General features: G+C 31.9%; 1 protein-coding gene across 1 annotated transcript in view; it reads left to right on the forward strand.

The window, feature by feature from the left end:
* Nucleotides 1-24241, forward strand: part of LOC143076053 (uncharacterized) — a 188089-nt gene that overhangs the window by 92811 nt on the left and 71037 nt on the right. The window contains exon 12 of the mRNA XM_076251681.1: nt 17447-18211. Coding sequence (XP_076107796.1) covers nt 17447-18211 — 765 coding nt within the window. The remainder of the gene's footprint in view (nt 1-17446; nt 18212-24241) is intronic.

Here is a 24241-nt window from a genome sequence, read left to right on the forward strand (position 1 = left end):
CCTGGTTTTAAAAGGTTAAACATCATAACTTAATATACTATTCATGTATATAGTCATGAATTCATTCACCTATCTTCTAGATAAGTCATACACAAAATGGTGTGTAAAGGGATTGATTTCTTTGTGTTTTTAATTTTTTTTTGACATTTTTTGTGTAATTGAGTATCGATTAATGGTATATCATTATTTCTTTGGGGGAATGTTGGGAGGATGGACTTAATCGTTACTGTCCATTTGGCCTTTTTAACCTTTTTTTTTATTAGAGTGACACTGATGAGTCTTTTGTAGACAGAACGCACGTCTGGCGTAAATACAAAATTTAATCCTGGTATTTATGATGAATTAATGCTTCAGTTGTTTGCATATAACATAACACTATTTGCAAACAGCTTCCTCAATGCCACAAGGGAATTTATATATAACAGTTTACAAAACTTTGAATACTTGAAATACAATGGCTATTCTACCTCTGGAATATATTACCTAAGCTGTATTTGGCAAAACCTTTAGGTATTTTTAGTCCTGAACGACTTCTTACTTAACTTCGTACTTGAGGAGGCTCGCGGGTACAATAATGTCGGCAAAAAATTAAACAATTGTTTTTTTCATAACAAATTCTATTTATTACACTATTAGTTATTACTTTATGATAAGATACAAAAATTTACCCAAAAAATCAATTCGGTTCGGTCCCATATGACTTTTAAAATGTTTGTATCTTTGAAAAGCTCCAAATTATCTCCCTTTGGTGCAAAAAAGCTACATTTTGGCATTAAAATTGAAAGACCTTTTTTTATTCATCGGTGACCTATATTTTTTATTATTGTTCTCAAATAAGCTATACATAAACTAAATAATTGTAAAATTTAAGCGATTTTTGTAATTAGGTTCTTTTATTTTTCGATATTACCTCTTTTTCTCCTATCAGTTCAACAGGGAAAAAAAGTACCTTTACAAAAATGTATGCTTCTTTCGAAGGCAGATTGTGAGTGTAAATGATCGGTGACCCCTCTTTTTTTATTTTCTTTTTCTTTTAGATATATGATAAAGTTCTTTTCTAGAAAAAAATAGCGAAATCTTATATTAAATAAAAAAATTGATTTAGACCCGCGAGCCCCCTTAATTTGGCACTTTTAACTGTTTTGGATTCGAGCGTCACTGATGACTATTTTGTAGATGAATGCGCGTCTAACGTATATACACAATTTCAATCCTGTTATCTATATTTGTTTGATTTTTTTGTGTCTTATTTAGAGCTAACAATGTTGGTACTATATCATACTTGTGCCCCATAATTAGTGTCGTTTAGCCAGGGTCATTTTCAGGATAATTTTAAAAATCAAATTTTAAAATTGCATTTGTATGTCAAACATGCAACCATACTCTTTCAAAGCTCGTCAGGAAACAATCCCTCAATAAGGTAGCAACCATTTAACTTCAAAAGGGGGATATAGTTTTCTTGTCTGAGATCGAACATTTTTTTGCTTTTCGATTCTTATCAATCAATTAATTATTATTTGTTTAATTTAACACTATTAAGTATAGGGAATACTAGTATCTGGAATCATAATATTTTTTTGGGTCATTTGCTTGAAAACACTTTTTTTCCCAGCGAATCGGTGATCAGAACTTTTTTTCAGGATTAAATCATACTGTTTCATTGATACAAGACTCAATGCTTTCAGTTTCATTATACAAGAAAACGTTCTTTGCTGTTAACGAGAATAATGGAAACATTACCATGTTTTGAAAAATATGTTCAATTTGCTTGACATCGACAAATCAGAAATTTAAGTCAAATTGTAATTGTTGGGGATGCTAAAACCATTGACATATTTTGTAAGTTGAAAAACGAATATACTGGAGAGCTCTCTTGTGTATTACGATTTCCGGTATACTGGCATATTTTGATTGAAGAAAAAACAACCTGTTATATTTAAAATTTATTTTGATGCGTGTCTTAAAAAGAGACAAAAATTAAGCACAAAGTTCTTGAACAGGGCTCCAATTAAAAAAAAAAAGAGTTCAGATGATCAAGTTCTTGGAACAAAGAGAGAGGAGAAATCAATGGCACTGCTATGCCATCTCGTCAATTAAATCACAGCTTGTGTTAGAAATTAGTAAATATGTTAAGGCCACACCGATTTAATTTCTTGTTCTACGGATTTTTGGGCTCCAAAAATTGGGGCGAGCGAGCGATTTGAAAATTTTATTAAAAAAATATTTAATTTGCAAATTTTTGAGGAGAACCTTGAAAAGTAAAGGCGACCGATTATATTTTTTTTTTGTAAACATAAAATAGTAGGTTTTGACAATATTAAAACTTGATTGATCATGCACTTGTACTATGACATTTCTTTAATTTATGAAGTATTTTTCCCTGTTCACCAAGAACTATTTGATAATTAAATCTGGTCTATGTATGTGTGACTGACAATGTGACAATTCTCCATCCACGTCATACTTAGGTTGGGAACAACCCCTTAATGTTATAAATATCCCTTTTATGAGGGGTCAATATAAGTTATAATATATTTTTTTGTAAAAACACACTTTTTAGTACAAAAGAGCTCATATTTTCCAAAAGAAATATATATATATATCTTGTATTAAATGGTCAAAACATGTCAAAGAATTTTGTAATATTCCTGGACTTTAACCATGTTAACACGTTTACTTTGACAGTTTAATATTATATTAAAAGTTGTTTTAGATATTATGTATTTCTCCTCTTTTTGAGTAAACAAATTTAAGTATTCAAAGGTTTTGTATAGTAACTCTATACAAATCCTTGGTAATTCTATTTTCTTTTCTACAACAGTAAAATGACCCCTAGTCTGAGGGAGGGTTGTTCCCAACCTGATTATAACAAACACATGTCAAAGTACGGCCTTTTACACAGTGCTTTGATCCAGACCAAACAGGAAGCTATAAGGGACAATATGATTAGTGTACACAATTCGAACAGGAAAACCAACTATCTAATTTATATTTATCCAAACGCCTGAAACGGGAAAATACCAATGAACCACATCAACAAACGATAACTGCTGATTGACATGTCCCTGAATCAAGCAGGACACACGGGTGCCATTCGGTTTAACGAGAGAAATGACCGAGAAAGAATATCTAACGGTGGTCAGGTATTGCCAGACGATCGTGTAAGCTCTCGTACCGGATCGTGAAAGAATTTTAATGTAAATTCTAGGTCAGAATTTGTAAAAAAAAATCGCTTAATTTTCAAAACGCGGAACAAATCCGAACAAAAAAAATGTCTGTCAAAATGGTTCATTTTCCTCAACATTACTGTGCAATAAGATAAAGAAAATATGCAGTACTTTACGAAAAAACACAAAAGGCGCAATGCATGTCTATGAAAAAAAATTGAAAAAACACGCTATATGTACCTATAATGGTCATATTTAAATATATCATGATATATTTGAAATTTTATCTTTGGTGTATCTGATAGTACAGTGAAATAAAAGTATGTCCTTTCCTTAAAAGTGTTAATTTGTTTAAGAAAACCTTGAATTTTGTTGAATTTTCATCAAACTTGATCGTGAAAGATCAGGCAATGCATTATTTTGATCGTGAAAGATAATGTGTGACCAGACTTAATACTAGTAATCAGTTATCAATATTTCTTTTACCATTTTATATACCTGCAATTGGTTGAAACCTGTAACTATTTTGATAAGAATGAACATTAAAGCTATTATTTATTTTAATTCAACACTTTACATCGAAAGTTAAAAAAAAAACACAACTAAAAACGTGTCTAAATCAGTGAAACAAATTCAGCTTAGAATCGGTCTAGTACCATACAGGCAGACCGCCACTATTTAGCCAATAATATGGGTAGGCAGCGTTTAAACCAAAATATTAACCATCAACCCAATAACTTACAGCAAAAACAGCATATTTCATGAACAATTTGAGATTTAACGATAACCAACATTTTGTGCAACAGTACTTTCTTAAGTTCAATTCGTCTTTTTGTACAACGTAGCAGATGTGATTGATTTTCAATGAGATAACTATATACTACAGACTAAAGAATACCAGAGCGCAAATGCTGAAATCATGGAAATGTCTCGTCTGCTTTACTTATGATAGTATATTTGTTCAACGTCTGTAATATAAAGGGTTTTACTAGAAGTGGCAAATACGCTTAAGATTGTCAATTGTTCATAAAAAGAGGTCAAGGTCAGATGAACCATGCCATACAGATCTTTACAAACAACCCGTACACTAAATATAGGTGTTCCGATCCTCACAGTACCTTAGAAACTGACAAATGTAAAAGTTAGGTTTGGTCAATTAATTTGGAACATAAGGTCGAAAGTATATGAACCCTGACCGACAGCCGGACATAGACATCTTACTATCATTCAATATATCAAATACAATTGACGTCATATATGAAACATGCAGACAAACATGTTCACCGTACACCAAATACCGTGGCGCTATAGCATACAGGTATAAAAGGCCATAAATAACATAAAACGAACATTGCCAAATGATGCATGATAATGAGGCCAATGTTATTTGAAAACTTGCAGAAGTCAAAAATGTACACCTTACAATCATAACAACAGAGTTATCCTCAAACTTAACGAATACGGACTTGACCACAAAACTAAATCTTGATCCATGAAATGAGGCAAAGTCGAGGTCAGGTGAATCCTGTCTGACGGACATATAGATTATAGGATCTAATATACAAAATGTAGTTATTCTATAACTCGTGATAAGTGAGTACTTCACATGACAGTAAAAACCTTCATCCTACAATCAGCCAAATAACATGTTCACAAATAATAATTTGTTTTATTATATGTACTTGTACAAATAAAATCTCCTGTTACCCCTCTTATATCTTGAGCAATCGATAATATGAATTGTCTTTATGAGTATCATTTCATATTTGGCTCCTCTTCGAGGTCTACGTTTTGAACAAAAAATTCAAGTGCCGTGTGTAACTTACATGATAATAACAATATACATAACATGCTTCAATTTATTGAGGATCATGGCCTGTCTAGTTTTCTTAATACCTATAACAAATATTTTAAAATTATTATATAAGTGAAGAAGAATTTGAACGTCTTCGTAGCATCAAATCTTTCACGTTCCTTTTCACGATCTTCAAAAAGCGGTACGTGATCTTTCACGATCAGAAAAATCAATTTTGTGTAAATATTTCTTTTTTTACCAAGATTCAGATTATGTTTATACAAAATAACCACGAGAACCATTTGATTCGAATTCGTGAAAAAATCATCTATGTTTACATTTTTTATGTCATTTAAATGTCGAGAAGCAAACTGCCTTTTGTTGTTTTGTAAAAACTATATACTTTTAAAACTGGATTTTCTCACATACAGATCATAATGTTAAACCATTTTTACAGACAGTTTTATTTTGTTGTAAATTTGTCTTTGTAATTAATTAAATTAGATTATTTAAAGACCTTTCATATGTCTTCTCGATTAAATATCTTTCACGATCCGGTACCAGACCTTTAACGATCGTCTCGCAATACTTGACCACCGTTAAATATTCTTTCACGATCTCTTTTCTCGTTAAACCGAATGACACCCATGGAACAGGTGCATAAACATTTAGCGACTATGGATAGTTTTGATTCGCCAGCATACAATATAATTGCAGTTAAGGCAAATCTTTCAGAAGTTCTTTGTACTTTATTGTAACAACGAACATTTTTTGTCAATTTGATAGGGAATATAAGTAAGGGGAAAGAAACCAATGTTTTATTCTGTACAGGTATTTATATCGGAGCACTCTCACTTGGTGTAAATGGGTTTCATGCTAAAACAAATGTTCTCACAGATATTTATACAGTGTGATGGGGGTGCTTATAGGTTTAAAAAGGGTTAGACTGTAATTTAAAGACAAATGTTGATATCTTTTTATAACATTTACAAAAAAAAAAACGGTGCGGGAAATGGACATGATTACATTTCCGGATGCGGGATGTGGGAATATAAAGAATTAAAAAAAATCTGTTTTGAAAAAAATAGGTGGGACGGGTCAAGGAATTAAATTGGTGTTGCCTAAGTAGAAGAAAAACAACTATGCATGCATCTGAAAATACAATTAGTATTACAAATATATGGAGGAGACTGTTATGGATACGTTTGACAAATTTTTCATGAAGAAAAAAAAAGACAGTTTATATTGCATGATAATGTTATTCATAGATTTTGTTTCTACTAAATATGTTTATGCCATATAGCGGGTTATTTTCGCTTATTTTCGCGGATAGAACAATATCGCCAAAAAAACTCCGCCAAATTTTTAAATTTAAAAAGTGTACATACAAGGGTATCGATAAAAGTGTTCAGTCCGCCAAAATAATAACCACCAAACTGGCGAAATTTTACACCCGCGAAAATAACCCGCTATAAAAATATTGCTTTCCATATTTCAAATTGTAGTCTCAATTTAGCACGACTTAAAAGCATCTCCCCTCTGTGCCATGCCTTTGATCGGCATATGTACTTAATAATAACTTTGATAACTATTTACACCACTGGGTCGATGCCACTGCTGGTGGACGTTTCGTCCCCGAGGGTATCACCAGACCAGTAGTCAACACTTCGGTGTTGACATGAATATCAATAATGTGGTTATTTTTTATAAATTTCCTGTAAACAAAAGTTAAAATTTTTCAAAAAACTAAGGATTTTCTTATTCCAGGCATAGATTTCCTTAGCCGTATTTGGAACAACTTTTTGGAATTTTGGATCCTCAATGCTCTTCAACTTTGTAATTGTTTGGCTTTATAAATATTTTGATATGAGCGTCACTGATGAGTCTTATGAAGACGAAACGCGCGTCTGGCGTACTAAATTATAATCCTGGTACCTTTGATAACTATCTAAAACATCTGACTGTCCGATATAGCAGAAATTCCACACAACATTTTAACGTGCTTTCAATATGGTGGCTTTGCAGACAGTGTAACCGGCAGGCTTGTCAGCAGCTTGCACTAGACGATGCTCATGAGTTTCTTATAAACCGTGATGTTAAGGGATCTATTCGGAAACCATCTCCAAAACTTCTTGATAAAATTACTGCCTATTCTCCTTTCCGAGTATAACTGCCAAAAACAATTATACAAGCAATTAAAGCGGGGGTTCCAATCACATTTTCCGCATACAAACGTATTTGAACACCTGATTTTACACCGGACATGCCACTGGACTTATACATCAGATGTCTATGAAATCACAAGATATAACTTAACTGCCAAAATTTTCAAATCATATCAAATGTTTCGATTGGTCTTTACTTGTTGGAAAATATTTACTGGATTCATTGTTAGCTAAATTATCAATGTCAGGTTATTGCATATTCTTTAGAGCTATATGTGTAAATAATTAATTGAAACAAGGGGAATGGATATACATACTTAACATTTAGCTATATTTTCAACTTATCTAACGAATCTGTGAGATAAATGTGGATAATAATACGTAATATCTTTCTTATTCTGTAACAAATTGCAGGTACTGTAGGATTATTAATGTATTCTTGTAGTTTTTTAAGACCCCCCCCCTTCTTTATAAAATACACCACCAAAAAATTAAGTAAGGATATGTGACCAATAACCCGGTAAATAGAATAGTTAACATTGAGTTCATTTGTGTGATAAGCGCTTTTTATCGACTATATGGGCGTTTATTATACAATGTAACAGTGTAACAAACTTAATCAAACACACCCGTACATAACATAATCTCCCCTGAAAATGCTTAACAACAAGACACATAAATTTGCTACATTACCATCGGCCTAATGTAAAAAAGTCTTCCAAATCTAGATCACCCCCTGGGAGCTTTGATGACCTTCTATCACATCTTCATCATCCACTAGGGTTACATTACATAAGAACTATTCTTTTTTCACTGCCAGTTAATTTTCTAAAACGTTTAAGAGATTATGCACTTCAAAAAGGAGGCACCAATACATTTTCTGCAATATACAAACTAGTCAGTATTATTTGTGATGTAGCTCTTTTCCGTCTTTTCAAACCAGTAAGATCGGAACCTTTACATGAGGAAAAGAGGAAATTCCTTCCTGTTGATTTTGCCAATAGAGGAATTGATGCAATCAATATATGCAACGTTCTACATCACAAGGAGGTAACATATAAAATTCCTATTTATTTTCAATATCAGTCTGTTCCTATTGTATCCTACAGTTACACCAAAACCATTGCACCTAAGATATTTAACTATAAACAAGCATTGCAGGACATTGACTTAGAACAATACTGTAAATTCAGAAATTATTGCGAGGTTTTTATTATTGCGAATAATGCGACTGAGTTGTAAACGCAATAATTAAAACTCGCATTTTGTAATATTTGAACTGACTTAAGCATGACTTTTCTCAAAATCGTAAAAATTAAAATCGCATTCAAGTGTAAAATGACAAAATCGCAATAATAAATGCACGCAATAATTTCTGAATTTACAGTACCTAAAAAACCCTCTGACATGTGACTGTTCCCACTCGCCTTATAATTACAGCCCCTCTGGTCATGTTATTACTGGGAATCTAAACATAATTCAACATGAAAATCTCCGAAGGGTGATTTCTCATGGTCCTAGATTAGAGAACCCTAACACATCAATTGGAACCATAACTTCAAAAATAATTATGGATTCCATTGAGGACTACGCCAGAGCATGGGTTTAGCGAGAAGAAGTTGAACTGGACACTTTTTCAGAATGGGTTAAAAAAACTATCAGGTCTCTGATAAAACGTCGCATTCACAAGTTGAAAAACTGTGTGAACGATCGACCGAAGTCCGTTTTCAGAGACAAAGTGGCCATGAAATGTCTAGCATCTCTTCACGATAAGTATGTTGTTGTTCCTGCGGACAAAGCTTCAAATAATATTGTCTTTGTATTTAAATCGTATTACTACGCATGTCTTGTAAAAGAATTGGGTATAAAGGAGCACATGAAGATGAGCAAGCAATATACCGTTGTTTGTACGGAATTTTATGAAGCTTTGGTATCCAATACAAACAAGGTAAGTCCTCCGATTTTGTGTTCAATGTAATGTTTATTAAAGCCATGAAGAACTTATGATTTGCTAAAAAATTGATATGTCTTTGTATGCTCGTCTAAACATCAACCCAACAATGTTAGGTTAATGTTTGTGTCATTTTGGTCTTTTGTGGATAGCTGTGTCATTGGCATTCATACTACATCTTCTTTTTTATATTTCGCAAATTTTTTGTTCTTCCCTCGCCGAGATTCGAACCCATGCTACTGAGATATCGTGACGCCAAACCGCCTGCACTGTAGCCGTCCCGCTAGACCACACGACCTCCTGGGCTTCATAAAATGAAGCTTTCGGTGGCCGAGTGTTACCTTTCCACGTCAGTTTTTATCTAGCGTCGTACTACAGTACATGATATATAAGGCATGGGGATGTTATTTTAAACAGATCAGATAAATTATTAGTAAAGGATCCTACAAATTAATGTAAGATACAGTCAGAGGGTATTCAGAAATACTGTGAAACTGTTTACTCGCGTAGTGGTATTAACCATATGTGGATTCTTAAAAATTCTAAAGAACCAAGACAATTTTAAATCTAGGTCTTTTTCTTAAATTAGTTTTATCAAAACTTTTGATTTTTCAACCCTGTATACCACCATTCCCCATGTGAAATTGAAAAATCGCCTAAAAGAAATAATCCACAATGCCTTTCAACATAAAAAATGGTAGCATACGCTATAAATTTATTACTTTGGGATTTCATAAGGCATATTTCATTAATAGTGACAAACAAAAAGGTAAAACATGCTACACAGAAGAACAAGTGGTCAGTATGCTGGAGTTTATTATCGACAACATATTTGTTGAGTTTTCCAACAAATTGTCGGCATTCCTATGGGAACAAACTGTGCGCCTCTTCTTGCCGACCTCTTCTTATTTTCATATGAATCGGAGTTCCTCCAGACACTTGTCAAAAACAAGATCTAGAGGATCAAAGAAGCCAGATTATTTAATTTCACTTTCAGATATATTGATGATGTTCTTTCCATAAACAATCCGAACTTTTCTAATCGGGTTCCATTAATATATCCCCCAGAACTAGAAATTAAAGAAACAACAGACACGGCTTCCTCCGTCAATTTTTAGACTTATATCTCGAATTTGACTTACACAGTACCAGAATCTATGACAAATGAGACGATTTTAATTTTGAAATTATAAATTTCCCCCACCTCAGTAGCAATATACCAACTTCACCTGCATATGGGATATATATTTCCCAACTTATTCGATATTCAAGAGCTTGCAACTCCTACTCAGACTTTGTAAAGCGTCATCAGTGTCTGAGTAGAAAGTTGATCAACCAGGGGTATGTCAAAGAACGTCTCGTCCTTTTTCTAAAAAAAGTTCATCGGAAGGTACCAAGACCTTGTTGATAAATATTCCGTATCAACTTCACAACTAATACATGATGGTCTTGATGTATAGATTCTGCGTACTGGTGTTGTTTATCATCTTAACAACGTGTTTTATTGTTCTTTCATTTGTCTTTGTTATCTTTTAAATATAACTTTTACTGTTCGATTGTTTTATGTGTTATCCGTTTAACGTGGCTCGCTACATCCCGTCAAAGTGTTTGTATTGTCTTTCATTATTTGGTGGTGTGTTTTGTATATGCGACTTTTTGTATTTCTTTGGTTCTTATAACGTGACTCTGTACTTTAAAAGAGCCCGTCAGTATGATATAGTTCTATTTTATGTCATTATGATAATATTTCTATTATGAATTACAAAATACGTTGATCAATAAACGTCAAAATCCTTTAATCGCGTAGTGGAATTAACTATTTGTGAATTCTTATAAATTCGATATAACTTTTGGACTATTTTAAATCTCGGTCTATTTCTGAAATTTATTCTTAAATACTTTTGATTTTTATGCTAACATTGCCTATGTGAAATTTTATAATTGTTTGTATGACACATTGTACGACACATATATGTGACGTGTAAAAATATTCTGACGTCAGACACGCAAATCAATGAATGTGTTTGAAGATATATGTTTTTGTGTTCTGTTAAATTGTTCCTTATAAAATTGTTTCACGAATATGACTGCTGTACCTATATTTTTGACTATTTTATTTATTGTGTCTGTTTAGTTAACGCATCATAGTAAATATAACGGAATTTGATGAGACTGTCATCTAAGTGAGAGGGTTAGCGCTATAAAACCAGGTTTAATTCACCATTTTCTACATTTGAAAATGCCTGTACCAAGTCAGGAATATGACAGTTCTTGTCCATTCGTTTTTGAAATGTTTTGTTATTTGATTTTACCATGTGATTATGGACTTTCCGAATTCATTTTCCTCTAAGTTCCGTATTTTTGTGATTTTACTTCCTACATTGTTTGCCCTACATCACATAATCACAAAAAAGTTAATTGCTGCATGCACCAAAGTTTTGGGCTAGAAATATGGAGAATTTTAGCGAAAAAGTGCATGGTATTATATAGCAATTTGTATATTGAGATGACTTGAATCCTCAATTGCTAGAACTGGTCCAACCCAATAAGTTATGATAATGCTATAAAATATATCTTAATTATGCAGTTGATGAAATTGAATATCTTTTATGCGCAGTTGATGAAATGGAATATCATCTAATTCATTTTTAAGACTTGATTTTGAAACTCATGACTATCAAGGTTGCATCTACTGACAAAATATGTGTATTCCTCATCTTAGATATGGACTTAAACTCAGCCTTTCACCTCATTTACTCATCCATGAATTTTATGTCAAGATGACATATGCTTTTTAGGATCCTCAATTCTGATTATTACAGACACATCTACTGACAACATATTATTTCTCTACGAGTTGTATCTCAGATATGGACTCTAACGCAAACTTTATTCAGTCACTTATTTGTGAAATACAGGTCAAGAGTACCTTATTTTTTATCAGGACCTCTTGGTTATTCAAGACGCATCTATGAACAAAATCGCAAGAACTATGACTTTTACTTCCACAGATAAATTGACTTTAACTTTGAGACGGACAATGAAACGCTATATCTCTTCTCCAACTACGTTTGACAAAAAACATAAAAATCTTAAAGCAAGCAAATGTCAAATTATTCCTCTCAGTAAAGGTTGAGAAATCCTAGACATAATGTTTTCATTTCTATTCGGTTTTGGTGAAATTTAAAAGTATTAACAAACAGTCATATAAATAGGAATGTAGCTTTGTATGATATTTAACCATTAATTCTGCTCAAACCGTTGTGACGGGTCAACTTGAACTTACTACCAGTTATGAGAAATATCGATCATCGTTGAATGCCTCATTGTGACATGAAGATGAAGGACAATAATAAAGACGTTCCATATTTGGGGTTAACCACGTATTCATATTAATATTGTATCGTGTACATTTATTCCATATTCCTTCATTTTTTCATTGGGTATACGACAGACTAAATAAACTGCTACATACTAGGTCAACTTAAAATCAGAAAGCTTCAGACAGTATAGCAAATTATTCTCTTCGTAACAACTGACAAATCTTTGACAAAATGTTTTCATTTTAATCTATTTGGTTGCAGTAAAATTGCAAAGTATTAACAACATCAAGTGGATATTTGAGAGGTTTCCTATAAAAACTCTCCAGATCGTTTACGTTGAAAATAAAGATATTTATCTTTATTATGATTATTTTTCTAAATGATGAAAACTGTATATATTAATAAAAATAGAATATAAAATTACTGTTTTAAGAAAAGAAAAAAACGCAAACTATAAATCATTTCCCATGTTACGAAGACGATTTGTTGTAAGAACTTGGTACCTTGTTAACTTTCTTAAAAATAATCTGGTTTAGGAAATTCCCAAATACGGGTCACGCATTCCGTGCATTATAAAAGAATGAACAATCATTGCTTTAAATATTTGGCATCTTCTTCTCATATAAAAATTAATTAAAAAATGTATTTATTTCAATTACCTAAAATCATTAATTTTCATATACCGCAGAAAATAAAAATATAGATCCGCAGAAACTCATGTAAAAATCCCAAACCAATATCATAAAATGGACCGGCTTAGTGCCGGCCCATAATAAAAACAAGTTTGTACGAATAACGCGATATTTAAAACCAATCAGAACTTAATTATATCATTTTTATAAAGAAGACTGATTTATACGATTTAAATGATTTGATATGAATTGGAATATATCTCCAATGCCCGTACGCATTGTAACCAATATCGTATTTTTAGTTTATAGTATTTTTCATACTTTTTAAGGCAGATCACGGATAATTTATATACATGACTGGTTATCAAGTTTACTTACTGTACAGATTAGGATGGCATCCATCTGTATATGTCTTATGTAGACGAAGTTCGCGTCTGGCGTACAAAATTCAAATTATAAGCGTGGTATTGTTCATAAGTTATTTTAAAACTTCTAATTTGTCTTACAATTCATTATGACAGTGTCAAATGAATGTGTTATTCAATAGAAATAATGTCTACTTGGAGTTCATACAAAACAGGTTATTCAAAAGTATTTCAGATAAAGATGTATTATTTATCAAATATTCGTGTTTTCCAAAGTTTATTAGTTTGGAGTTTTAAGTCCGTACGTGACAGGTGCGTTCCATACCAAACTTTATTGACTAAGATTGACAGTTTTCCAGGTCGCCGAGCACTCCTCATCTTCCATCAATATAAACTGGCCCCGGATATAGATACTAGTACTGAAAGGGACGTTTAAACATTAACAATGAGTTCTATCAATCAACCATATATTTTTTTCTTCTAACTTGAATATTAAAATACTGAAGTTTTAATTCAAAATTTAAGTCAAATAATAAACTACAACAAGCTTTTTTGACGTAGATTTTAAATATGTACAATAGGAAACAATGTGATAATGTGTCAACCTTGTGATTATGATCCGAGTATATACAAATCCCAATACACCGTTTGTTGGTGAGCCTGACAGATGCGGAACGTACAGATAAGGTAATAGGTAACATGTGACATATATATGACATGACTATAATGAATTCGCATCGGATAGTTCCGAAACATATTAATTTGTTTAATTGCTTATTGTTTGAAACAGAAATCGATGTAAGGGTAAAATTTTCAGTATACTCTATCAAGAATATATATCCTTATATAAGTTTGACTTGTAGCTTTCTTCGGTTATTCGTTTATCAGGTGAACAAACTAAAATGAAGTTCTTGAACTTATTAATTTGTTTAATTGCTTATTGTTTGAAACAGTAATCGATCTAAAAGGATAAAATATCAGTATACTGTATCAAGAATTTCCACCCTTATAACAGTTTGACTTGTAGCTTTCTTAGGTGATACGTTTATCAGGTGAACAAAAAATCAATCTTTAGATTTAGTAGTATAGACCCTTATATAAGTTTGACTTGTAGCTTTCTTCGTTCATACGTTTATCAGGTGAACAAAAAAGTGGTCTTTAGATTTAGAAGTTTAGATACCTGTATGCTATAGCGCCACGGTATCTGGTGTATGGTGTACATGTCTGCATGTTTCATTTATGACGTCAATTGTATTTGACATATTGAATGATATTAAGATGTCTATGTCTTGCTGTCGGTCATGGTTCATATATACTTTCGACCTTATGTTCCGAATGAATTGGTCAAACATAACTTTTACATTTGTCAGTTTCTAAGGTACTGTAAGGATTGGGACACCTATATTTTGTTTACAGAATGTTTGTAGAGATCTGTATGGCATGGTTCAACCCACATATGCAACGTTGTACATATAAAGATACACTGAACTTAGGAAAGTACTGTTGCACAAAATTTTGGTTATCGTATAATCTCATATTGTTCAGAAAAGATGCTGTTTTTGCTATACGTTTTTGGTTGATGGTTAACATTTTGGTTAAAACGTTGCATACTCATATTATTGTCTAAATAGTAGCAGTCTGCCTGAATTGTACTAGACCAATTTTCAGAGCTGAATTTTTCACACTGATTTAGACACGTTTTTAGTTGTTATGGGTTTTTTAACTTTCGAGGTAAAGTGTTGGATGATAAAAAAAAATGATAGCTTTAATGTTCATTCTTATCAAAATGGTTACAGGCTTCAACCAGTTGCAGGTATATCAAATGGTAAAAGAAATATTTATTTCTGATTATTAGTATTAAGTCTGGTCGCGCATTATCTTTCACGATCAAAATAATGCGTTGCTTGGTATAATAAAATTATATGGTACCAATTTTCTTGCACCAGATGCGCATTTCGACAATACATGTCTCTTCAGTGATGCTCGAGGCCAAAATATTTGAAATCCAAAGCTTATATAAAAGATGAAGAGCTATAATCCAAAAGGTCCAAAAAGTATAGCCAAATCCGTGAAAGAAATCAGAGCTTTGCATGAGGGAGATACATTCCTTAATTTATAATAATTTCTAATATTTTTGTAACAGCAAATTTTAATAACACAAAAAATCCGTATTTTCATGCCAGTACCGTAGTACTGGCTACTGGGCTGGTGATACCCTCGGGGACTAATAGTCCACCAGCAGAGGCATCGACCCAGTGGTAGTAATAAAATTAACGGTACCAATTTTCTTGCACCAGATGTGCATTTCGACAATACATGTCTCTTCAGTGATGCTCGAGGCCAAAATATTTGAAATCCAAAGCTTATATAAAAGATGAAGAGCTATAATCCAAAAGGTCCAAAAAGTATAGTCAAATCCGTGAAAGGAATCAGAGCTTTGCATGAGGGAGATACATTCCTTAATTTATAATAATTTCTAATATTTTTGTAACAGCAAATTTTAATAACACAAAAAATCCGTATTTTCATGCCAGTACCGTAGTTCTTGATTTTTCACAATCAAAATAATTCGTTGCCTGATCTTTCACGATCAAGATTGATGAAAACTCAACAAAACTCAAGGTTTTCATAAACAAATTAACAGTTTTAAGGGAAGAGCATACTTTTTTTTTTACTGAACTATCTGATACACCAAAGATTAAATTTCAAATATATCATGATATATTGACATATGACCATTATGGGTACAAATAGCGTGTGTTTTTTTTTTAGATTAATTCCATCATTGCGCTTTTTGTGTTTTTTCATATAGTACTGTATATTTTCTTTATCTTATTGCACAGGAATGTTGAGGAAGTTAAACCATTTTGACAGACATGTTTGTTTGTTCCGACTTGTACCGCGTTTTGAAAATTAAGCGATTTTTTCACAGATTCTGACTAGAATTTACAGAAATATCTTTCACGATTCGGTACCAGAGCTTTTCACGACCGTCTTGCAATACTTGATCACCGTTAAATATTCTTTCGCGATTAATTCTTTCGTTAAACCCAATGACACACGTGATGTAAGATAAGAGTACGAATGCGTATCTCCATTATATTGTTTACTTGGAAAAGTAATGTAAATCTAAATAAAGGCAACAGTAGTATACCGCTGTTCGAAACTTATAAATCGATATAAAAAAAAATCCGGGTTACAAACTAAAACTGAGGGAAACGCATTAACCATAAGAGGAGAACAACGACACAACATTAAAATGTAACACACACAGAAACGAACTAAGCATTAGACAAAATCCGATGAGAATAACAAATATAACATCAAAACTAAATACGTGAATTTTGAATTAGGGTGTTCTGCTTGGGATAAAAACATCCTTATTATTTAGAATAATTTATACTTTTGCAAACAGTAAATTTTATAAAATGACTATATAATAGATATACATGATAAAACTGAAGTATTAACTAATTATAGAAAAAAACGGATACATTATATAAACCAAATATATAAAATATAAAATATAAAATAACTAAGATAATTGAACCGTTAATACAAATTACCCTTACCTCTTCAAACATGTTGTAATATATTTTCATCTGAAATGTTATTTTAATTCTGAATCCTCTCTATGACAGACTAACTATAACATTTATCTGGATATTATCGTACATAATTTCACGTAACTTACAAGTTTCATAATGATTCTTGTTTGTACTGGTGTACACTTCTGACTATGCGGTATCGGTTTGATAATTTTTGAAGGCCGTACGGTAGCTTATAGTTGTTAACTTCTATGTCATTTTGGTGTCTTGTGGAGAGTTATCTCATGGGCAGTCATATCAATCTTTTTATTTTTATATCTTGTATTTATATCAGGCACAGTATATGGTTTCACACTACAACAATTTGTTCTTTTATTTGATTGATTCATCAAAGTAGGAATTCAAACTTCCAATGTGTGCACAATGCGTTTCTGTTAGCATAAATTGTTAAAATAGTGCGTTTATGTGTCATGAATAAATGATCTTCGTTATTTTTTTAGATGATATAATTGATGATAAAGCAGACCGAATTCAAAGAGCCGAAAATAAAAGCATGAAACATGACATCGAAGAACTCAATGATGCTGTACATAAAACAGAAATAGGTAAAAATAAAAAGGAAACGGAAATTAATTTGGAGGGTACGTCAAATAAACCTCCAAATAAATTCATTAATGGTCCAAAGGCATCTAGTACTAGTGCATCGTACCAAGATTCGAGAGAACTAAAACCTGAATCTGGAAGTAAAACAAAAAATATCGAAGGAAAATCCAGTCCATTTACAAATTATCCCAGTACATCAAGGGTCGACGAGTTAAATTCATTTAAAAAAGAGGAAACAGATGATAACAGTCCGTTAAATACTAAGTCTTCGCATTCAAAGACCAAGCAAGAAAATAGTAAAAGGCAAGAGAACTCTAATAACAGGGACGCCGATAATAACAGAAAGATGAAATACAATGAACTTCAAGATACATTTGACACAAAGGAAAGTTTGAAACCTAAACAAGAACAAAATGAGCCATTACTCAAAATGCCCGATGATTTGATGTCTCATGTGTTTTCTACTTCACCAACTTCCAATAGTTCATCAGAACGTTATGCAGTGTGCGGATTGTGGGACTTTGCAGGACAAAAGGAATTTTATGCTACACATCAGGCTTTTTTGACAAGTAATGCAATATATCTTGTTGTTGCTGATATGGATACAGATATTTTTCAACAAGACGTTAACCAGTACTTTGCAGACTTTCAAAACGTTGGAGGTATATACTTGATATTTTAAACAGAAATGTATTCACTGTTAAGTATCGTTCCACCTAAAAATCAGGCAAATACTGAATGATAACTAATACATGACATTTTTTCAAAAAAAAAATTATTTTTAGTTGTCATGAAGTATTTGGTCGAACTTTTATATATATTGAAAAAGGTCATACTAAACTCAAAAACAAATAAATGAACTGAAATTAAAAACCATACATGACTAACAAAGGCCAGAGGCTCCTGACTTGAGAAATGCAGCGGCGGGGTTAAACATCTTTTGTGAGATCGCAACCCTCTCCCTATACCTCTAGCCAATGCAGAAAAAACAAACACACAGAATTACGCACAGTAAAACTCAGTTAAAAAGAAATCAGAGACCAAAGGACTTCTAGCAGTTTTTGACATGCTAGCTCCCGACCTAAATTAAACTGATTGTAAGGTTATGTCTTCATTATATGAAAATCAAGCACAATGCATCCCGTTTTTGGAGTTTAGTATAATACCATCATAAAATATATGTGAATAACATAATCTGTATCATGCCAAAACTGGTTTTAGAATAGTTTTGTGTTTATTTCCGATGTAAATACCCTATGAGTGCATCAATGTTAATACAAAAATATGCCATCTTAAATGACCTGACAACAGTATCTTAACGTTATCCCTTCTGAATAAGTATCTTTTGAGGTTTTGTTAGGTATTAGGGCGAATGGCAACATTTGTTGTTTTGTTTTTTGAAGAATATTACTACAAAAGTTTAGATGTGAAATACCTGAACGTATTAGATGTCTGCATGTTGATTTATATTTACTAATGATGCTTTCCTGGTACCGATGATGAAGTTAAGTAAATGTTTTGACTAGTTTGTGATATCGAAAACCCTGGTGTACTAATATTTTTAGTAAAACAGAGATGTCTTGCGTTCAAATCAAATACGTTGTTACATACTCGAGCGAATCGAACAAGTTGAGATAAATAAACATGATAAGATGGTGACAAGGGAACGTCAACATCTAAATATAGATAATTAACAATAGAAAATAAAAAAATTTATCTCTTTTATCATAAATTTTGATATTAAGGTTACTGTTAAAGATATAGATATCAAGATCCAGGAAAGGGCAGTGTTCATTGTTAGTATTAGCTGAATAAATCTATATAGTTTTTATACTAAAGTTGTCAATATATCATTCTAATATCTAAATGTTTTAAGATGTTGTTTCGATTGATCTTTGCTGATATCAATCATAAATTGTAACTCATAACAACATAGAAACAGATCCGCAATAAGTGTGTGCTGTGATGTTGGTAAAAAGTTACAAAAAAACAAACAAAAACCTTAGCTTACTCATCATACTCATTTAATCTAACAGCTCAAATCCATGTATCAAAATGAATGTTCAATCAAATTTCATACATTTGTAAAAATAACACTGACAAAATTGACAATAATCATATTTAACTTTTTGGTTGTATACAACTACAACATATTAATTTTCATCATATAATCATAACAAACTATGAAATACAAACTAACGTTGTGAGTCGACGTATGATACTTGCTTTCAAATAAGGAAACAATAAAATATGGAATAAAGTTACGAACTTCAAAGCAAAATTTTTTTAACAATACATAAAGTCCGGGAAAACGTATGAAATCGGTATAAAGTCTTTTTAACAATAAACAATCAACACTGGTAACTGTACAGTATCAAAGCAGGTCAAGTAGACATAGTTCTTTTGTTTATTATTACTAAAACATGACTTAAAAGAGTTTGAACATATATATTCGCATTCTGACTTTTTTTAATTAGCCATTAGATAAGGTGCCGTGTGAATTTTTCTTAATAAGATTATAAGCAAAGTGATATATAAGTTAAAAAAATTAATACGTTGAACAGATTCGAAATCACCAATATATGCATGGAATTTAGCAAGTACTTCCAACGATGGATGTAAAGTTAGCAGCCGGTTCGTTATTCGATATTTAATATCAACCTGCTGCTAGCAGTCAGTTCGATATTCAAATTTGGTTGAAATAATAAAAGAATATAATATTTGATAACATTAAAAGCATGATTTTCATATTTGAAAGGAGTGAAAAGATACGTAGGAAATCGTTTTATGACCACTTTCAAGCTGTCTTAAACTCTCGTTGTCCTCGAATAAAACCCCTTATCAATTCTTATGAAAGTGGCATATTTGTCTTTATGTAATATATATTTTTATAAATAAATCGACATCAAAACTGTAAGTTTATATCTTATATTTCTTAAAACAAAAACAAAAACCGATCAGTCTAGAAACATTTAGAAAAATAAGTAGAAATATATATGGAAGCCAAAAAAAAAGAAATATATAGCGAAAACCTACTTGCGACCGCTTAAATGAAGGCGAGACCCCCCTGTTCTTTCAATGTCCGTTCATATATATATATGACTCTGTACATATACAGATTGTATCAAAAGGATTTTCAAGAATAATGTCATCTTCGATATCTACGGAGAGCTTAGATTGTCACTTTTCAGCTAAAAATTGTAAAAATATGAGGACAAAGGACACAGGGCAATGGTGAGGGCCGCTGCTCTCTCAAGCTGCCTAATATTAAGCAGACAATTATTTAATAGGTAAATACAGACGTGGATTAAAGGAATTTTGGTACACTTCCTGTCTTCTATGTTTACGGAGGGTCCAAAGTGCTAGATGGATATTCAAAATATATAGCGTTTTGTCCCACTGTGGATAATGTTACGACACTCATTCAAATTAATAATTGACGGGGAACGATATTTAGGTCCTTTACTAAGGAATGATTTCGACTCTCGGTCACGAACGATATTAATGTCTCCTGTTCTAACATAGGCACTGGGACCATTAGTACTGACACACGTTAAGATCTATATTACAAAGGGACCTATTATTTGTTTTAAAAAATACACGTAAGGTCAACTTTGCCTGAGTCATTTGGAACATTAATTTTATAACATTTTCTACATTTATCAACGGATTTTTCTTTCAAAAATTATGTTTTAAATAATGTCGGATCGAGAATAATACTACTGAGCTGAGTAAATGAACCAGCAGCGGTATGGGTGAAGTTCTAAAAAATGGGTAACACATTTCATAAACTGTTTGCGTATAAAGCGTTTTTTATATATGCCTTTCCTAGCATGTTTGAGATATATTGTATAATTGGTTATAACGGATAATATTCGTGATAACGAATTTGTGGAATTCGTTATTTCAGGTTTATTTTGTAATTTCTGATTTCAGATTAAAATTCATTATTACAGATTTTTAGCTCACCTGGCACACACGGTTAAGTGAGATTTTCTCCTCACTTTGCTTTGTCGCTGTCCATTACTTTTACAAAAATCTTCTTCCTTGTAGCTTTTTTCCAAAGTGAAACAAACTTGATCAATTTAGTTTAAACACATTTTAAACTATGCTTAGCAGTGTTTGTCGTGTAAACGGAAGGGTTTATGAGCTAGCGACCCAGTTTATACACCGAAAGTTTTTTTTAGAGCGTCGAATATCATTAAAGTGTGTTGCGCCTGGATACATTTTACACAGAGGCAACATGGTTTATCGAAGTATAAACATAGGAATGGAAATCTAACAGACCAATCACATTCAAATATTTGCTAATATCTTAATTATATAAGATTTTTTTGATAATGACGAGAGCATGATAGGAGTGCATGTAATTTAAAAACAAACACAAGCTGATTTCAAGAGGAAGAAAAAAGAATATGAGTGCACAAGTAGATAAAGCTATCCTGGAGTGAAGTAAAGTGAGAGAAATAATTATGTTTAGAGAAAGTGTGCAATGAACCTGTCTGTGTAAAAACATGGCCGACATGGCGTAAAATAAAACAGAAGGGTAAAATGCAAGTTTGTTTTTCTTCTTTTATCTTGAAAACCGCTAAAGATAAAGAATTGTTTAGAATCAAAATATTTACGTACTGTCTATTTACATTAAATTTGTAAGATGACTATTTATAGGAATTATATTCCTTTATTGACGCTTATTTTTATATTTCGTGTTAATGTCTATTATTTTGAAACTTATTATAGATATTGAGAATCTTCAATCAATTATTATAGCGAAAATTATCACTGAGAAAGGAAATATCTACAAATAAATCTATGAGATTGAACACGGCAATTGACCCTTTTTACCCTTATGATTTATTTTTGGCCATGTTGTTCCCCAGGCGGGCCCATTGTACACATTCTGTATAGTAGATACCTTAATTGATCTCTCTAACTTCACTTTACTCCAGGCTAACTTTATATACTTTTGCACATTATATTCTATCTTCTTTTTTCTATATATCTGTTGTTTGTTTTTCGAATTCAGGCAAAACTATTATGTTTTTGTCATTGTCAAATAATTCTTAAATTATAAGCATATCAACAAATACTTCAACGTGATTGGTCTGTTAGATACTTAGGTTTAACTCTACGATAAACCATGCTGCGGAAACTACTTCTGTTGCTTCTGTGTAAAATACATTCATTGGCGACAAACACAAAGGAAAACGCCGGTCTAAAAAGACTTTAAATAAAAAATCATGAATAAAAATGTATCGGTTACGAATTATGAGTATTAAACACATGTGTTATGCCCTCGCCGCTAGGCGATGGGTTCATTTAGTCTAGTCCTTGTCCGTCAGTCCGGTCCGTCCGTCGCGTACGTTACTGGAACTGGTTTCTGTTCTCTAACATAAGTAAGCCCCCACCAAATGATATAAAGTTAACTTATACACTATGCTTACTACTCTAAAACAGATCATATTTCAAATTAAATGGCGTCTCTTTTAAAGTTCTTGCGCCCATTTACAACAACAAAAAACTAAAACAACAATATCCCTTATTAAGTGTCCAACCTCATTTGCTCATTTTGCAAATAAAATTCGTTAAAATTAAATTGCTTGTGGTCAAGTTTGTTTCACTTTGGCCAAAAAGTTACAGTGAAGAAGATTTTTAAAAAGTTAATGAACAGCGACAGCGCAAAGTGAGGAGAAAAGCTCACTTAATCCTGTGGGTCAGTTGAGCTATAAATCTGTGATAATGATTTCTTATCCTAAATCACAATGTACAAAAAAAATGATAACTAATTCCACATATTCGTTATCACGAATATAATCCGTTAAAACCAATTATACAATTCGTTATTACGATTTTCAATCGTTATCACAAATTACAAAAAACTGTGATAACGAATTTAATTCGTAATTACGAATGGCAAAATCTGTTATAACGATTTTCACCAATTCGTTATCACAAATGTAATCTGTTTTAACGAATTATACAATTCGTGATAACGATTGAAATTCGTGCTTTCGAATTCAAATTATATTTTTGGGAGGTCCTAAATATATAGGCTTCCGTAGAAAGGAAACTTTTTTTTCTGAAAACCTGAAAAACGTTAATAACTTGTATTCAGATGATAGCACAGATCATTATAATATCTTCTTAGAAGATTTTGATTGTGCGTTAGATTGAAAACTAGATAGGACCTCTTCACATCAAAATGAGGATACATGATGAAACGAACTGAAAAGTATTCTATTGCATTTTGATTTAGATGATATATGGAGATCTAAATTTCAAACTAATAGGCGGTTAAAAGAGGTTATTCAAAGTCACGAATAGATTATATTTTTATACGCGGGTACAAAAATGTCAGCAAAAAATTAAACATTTGTTTTTTCATTACAAATTGTATTTATTACACTTTTAGTTATTACTTTATGATATGGTACAAAAATCGGTGACCTATATTTTTTTATTATTATTTTCAAATAAGCTGTACATACATTAAATTATTGTAAAATTTAAGCGATTACTGGAATTTAGTTCTTTTTTTATTTCGATATTACCTGTATTTCTCCTATTAGTTCAACAGAAAAACAGACATTTACAAAAATGTATGCTTCTTTCGGAGGCAGATTGTGAGCTTACATGAACGGTGACCCCTTTTTTTATTTCATTTATCTATTAAGTATATGATACAGTTTATA

Source organism: Mytilus galloprovincialis, chromosome 5 (assembly GCF_965363235.1).
Source record: "Mytilus galloprovincialis chromosome 5, xbMytGall1.hap1.1, whole genome shotgun sequence".
NCBI classification, from domain to species: domain Eukaryota; kingdom Metazoa; phylum Mollusca; class Bivalvia; order Mytilida; family Mytilidae; genus Mytilus; species Mytilus galloprovincialis.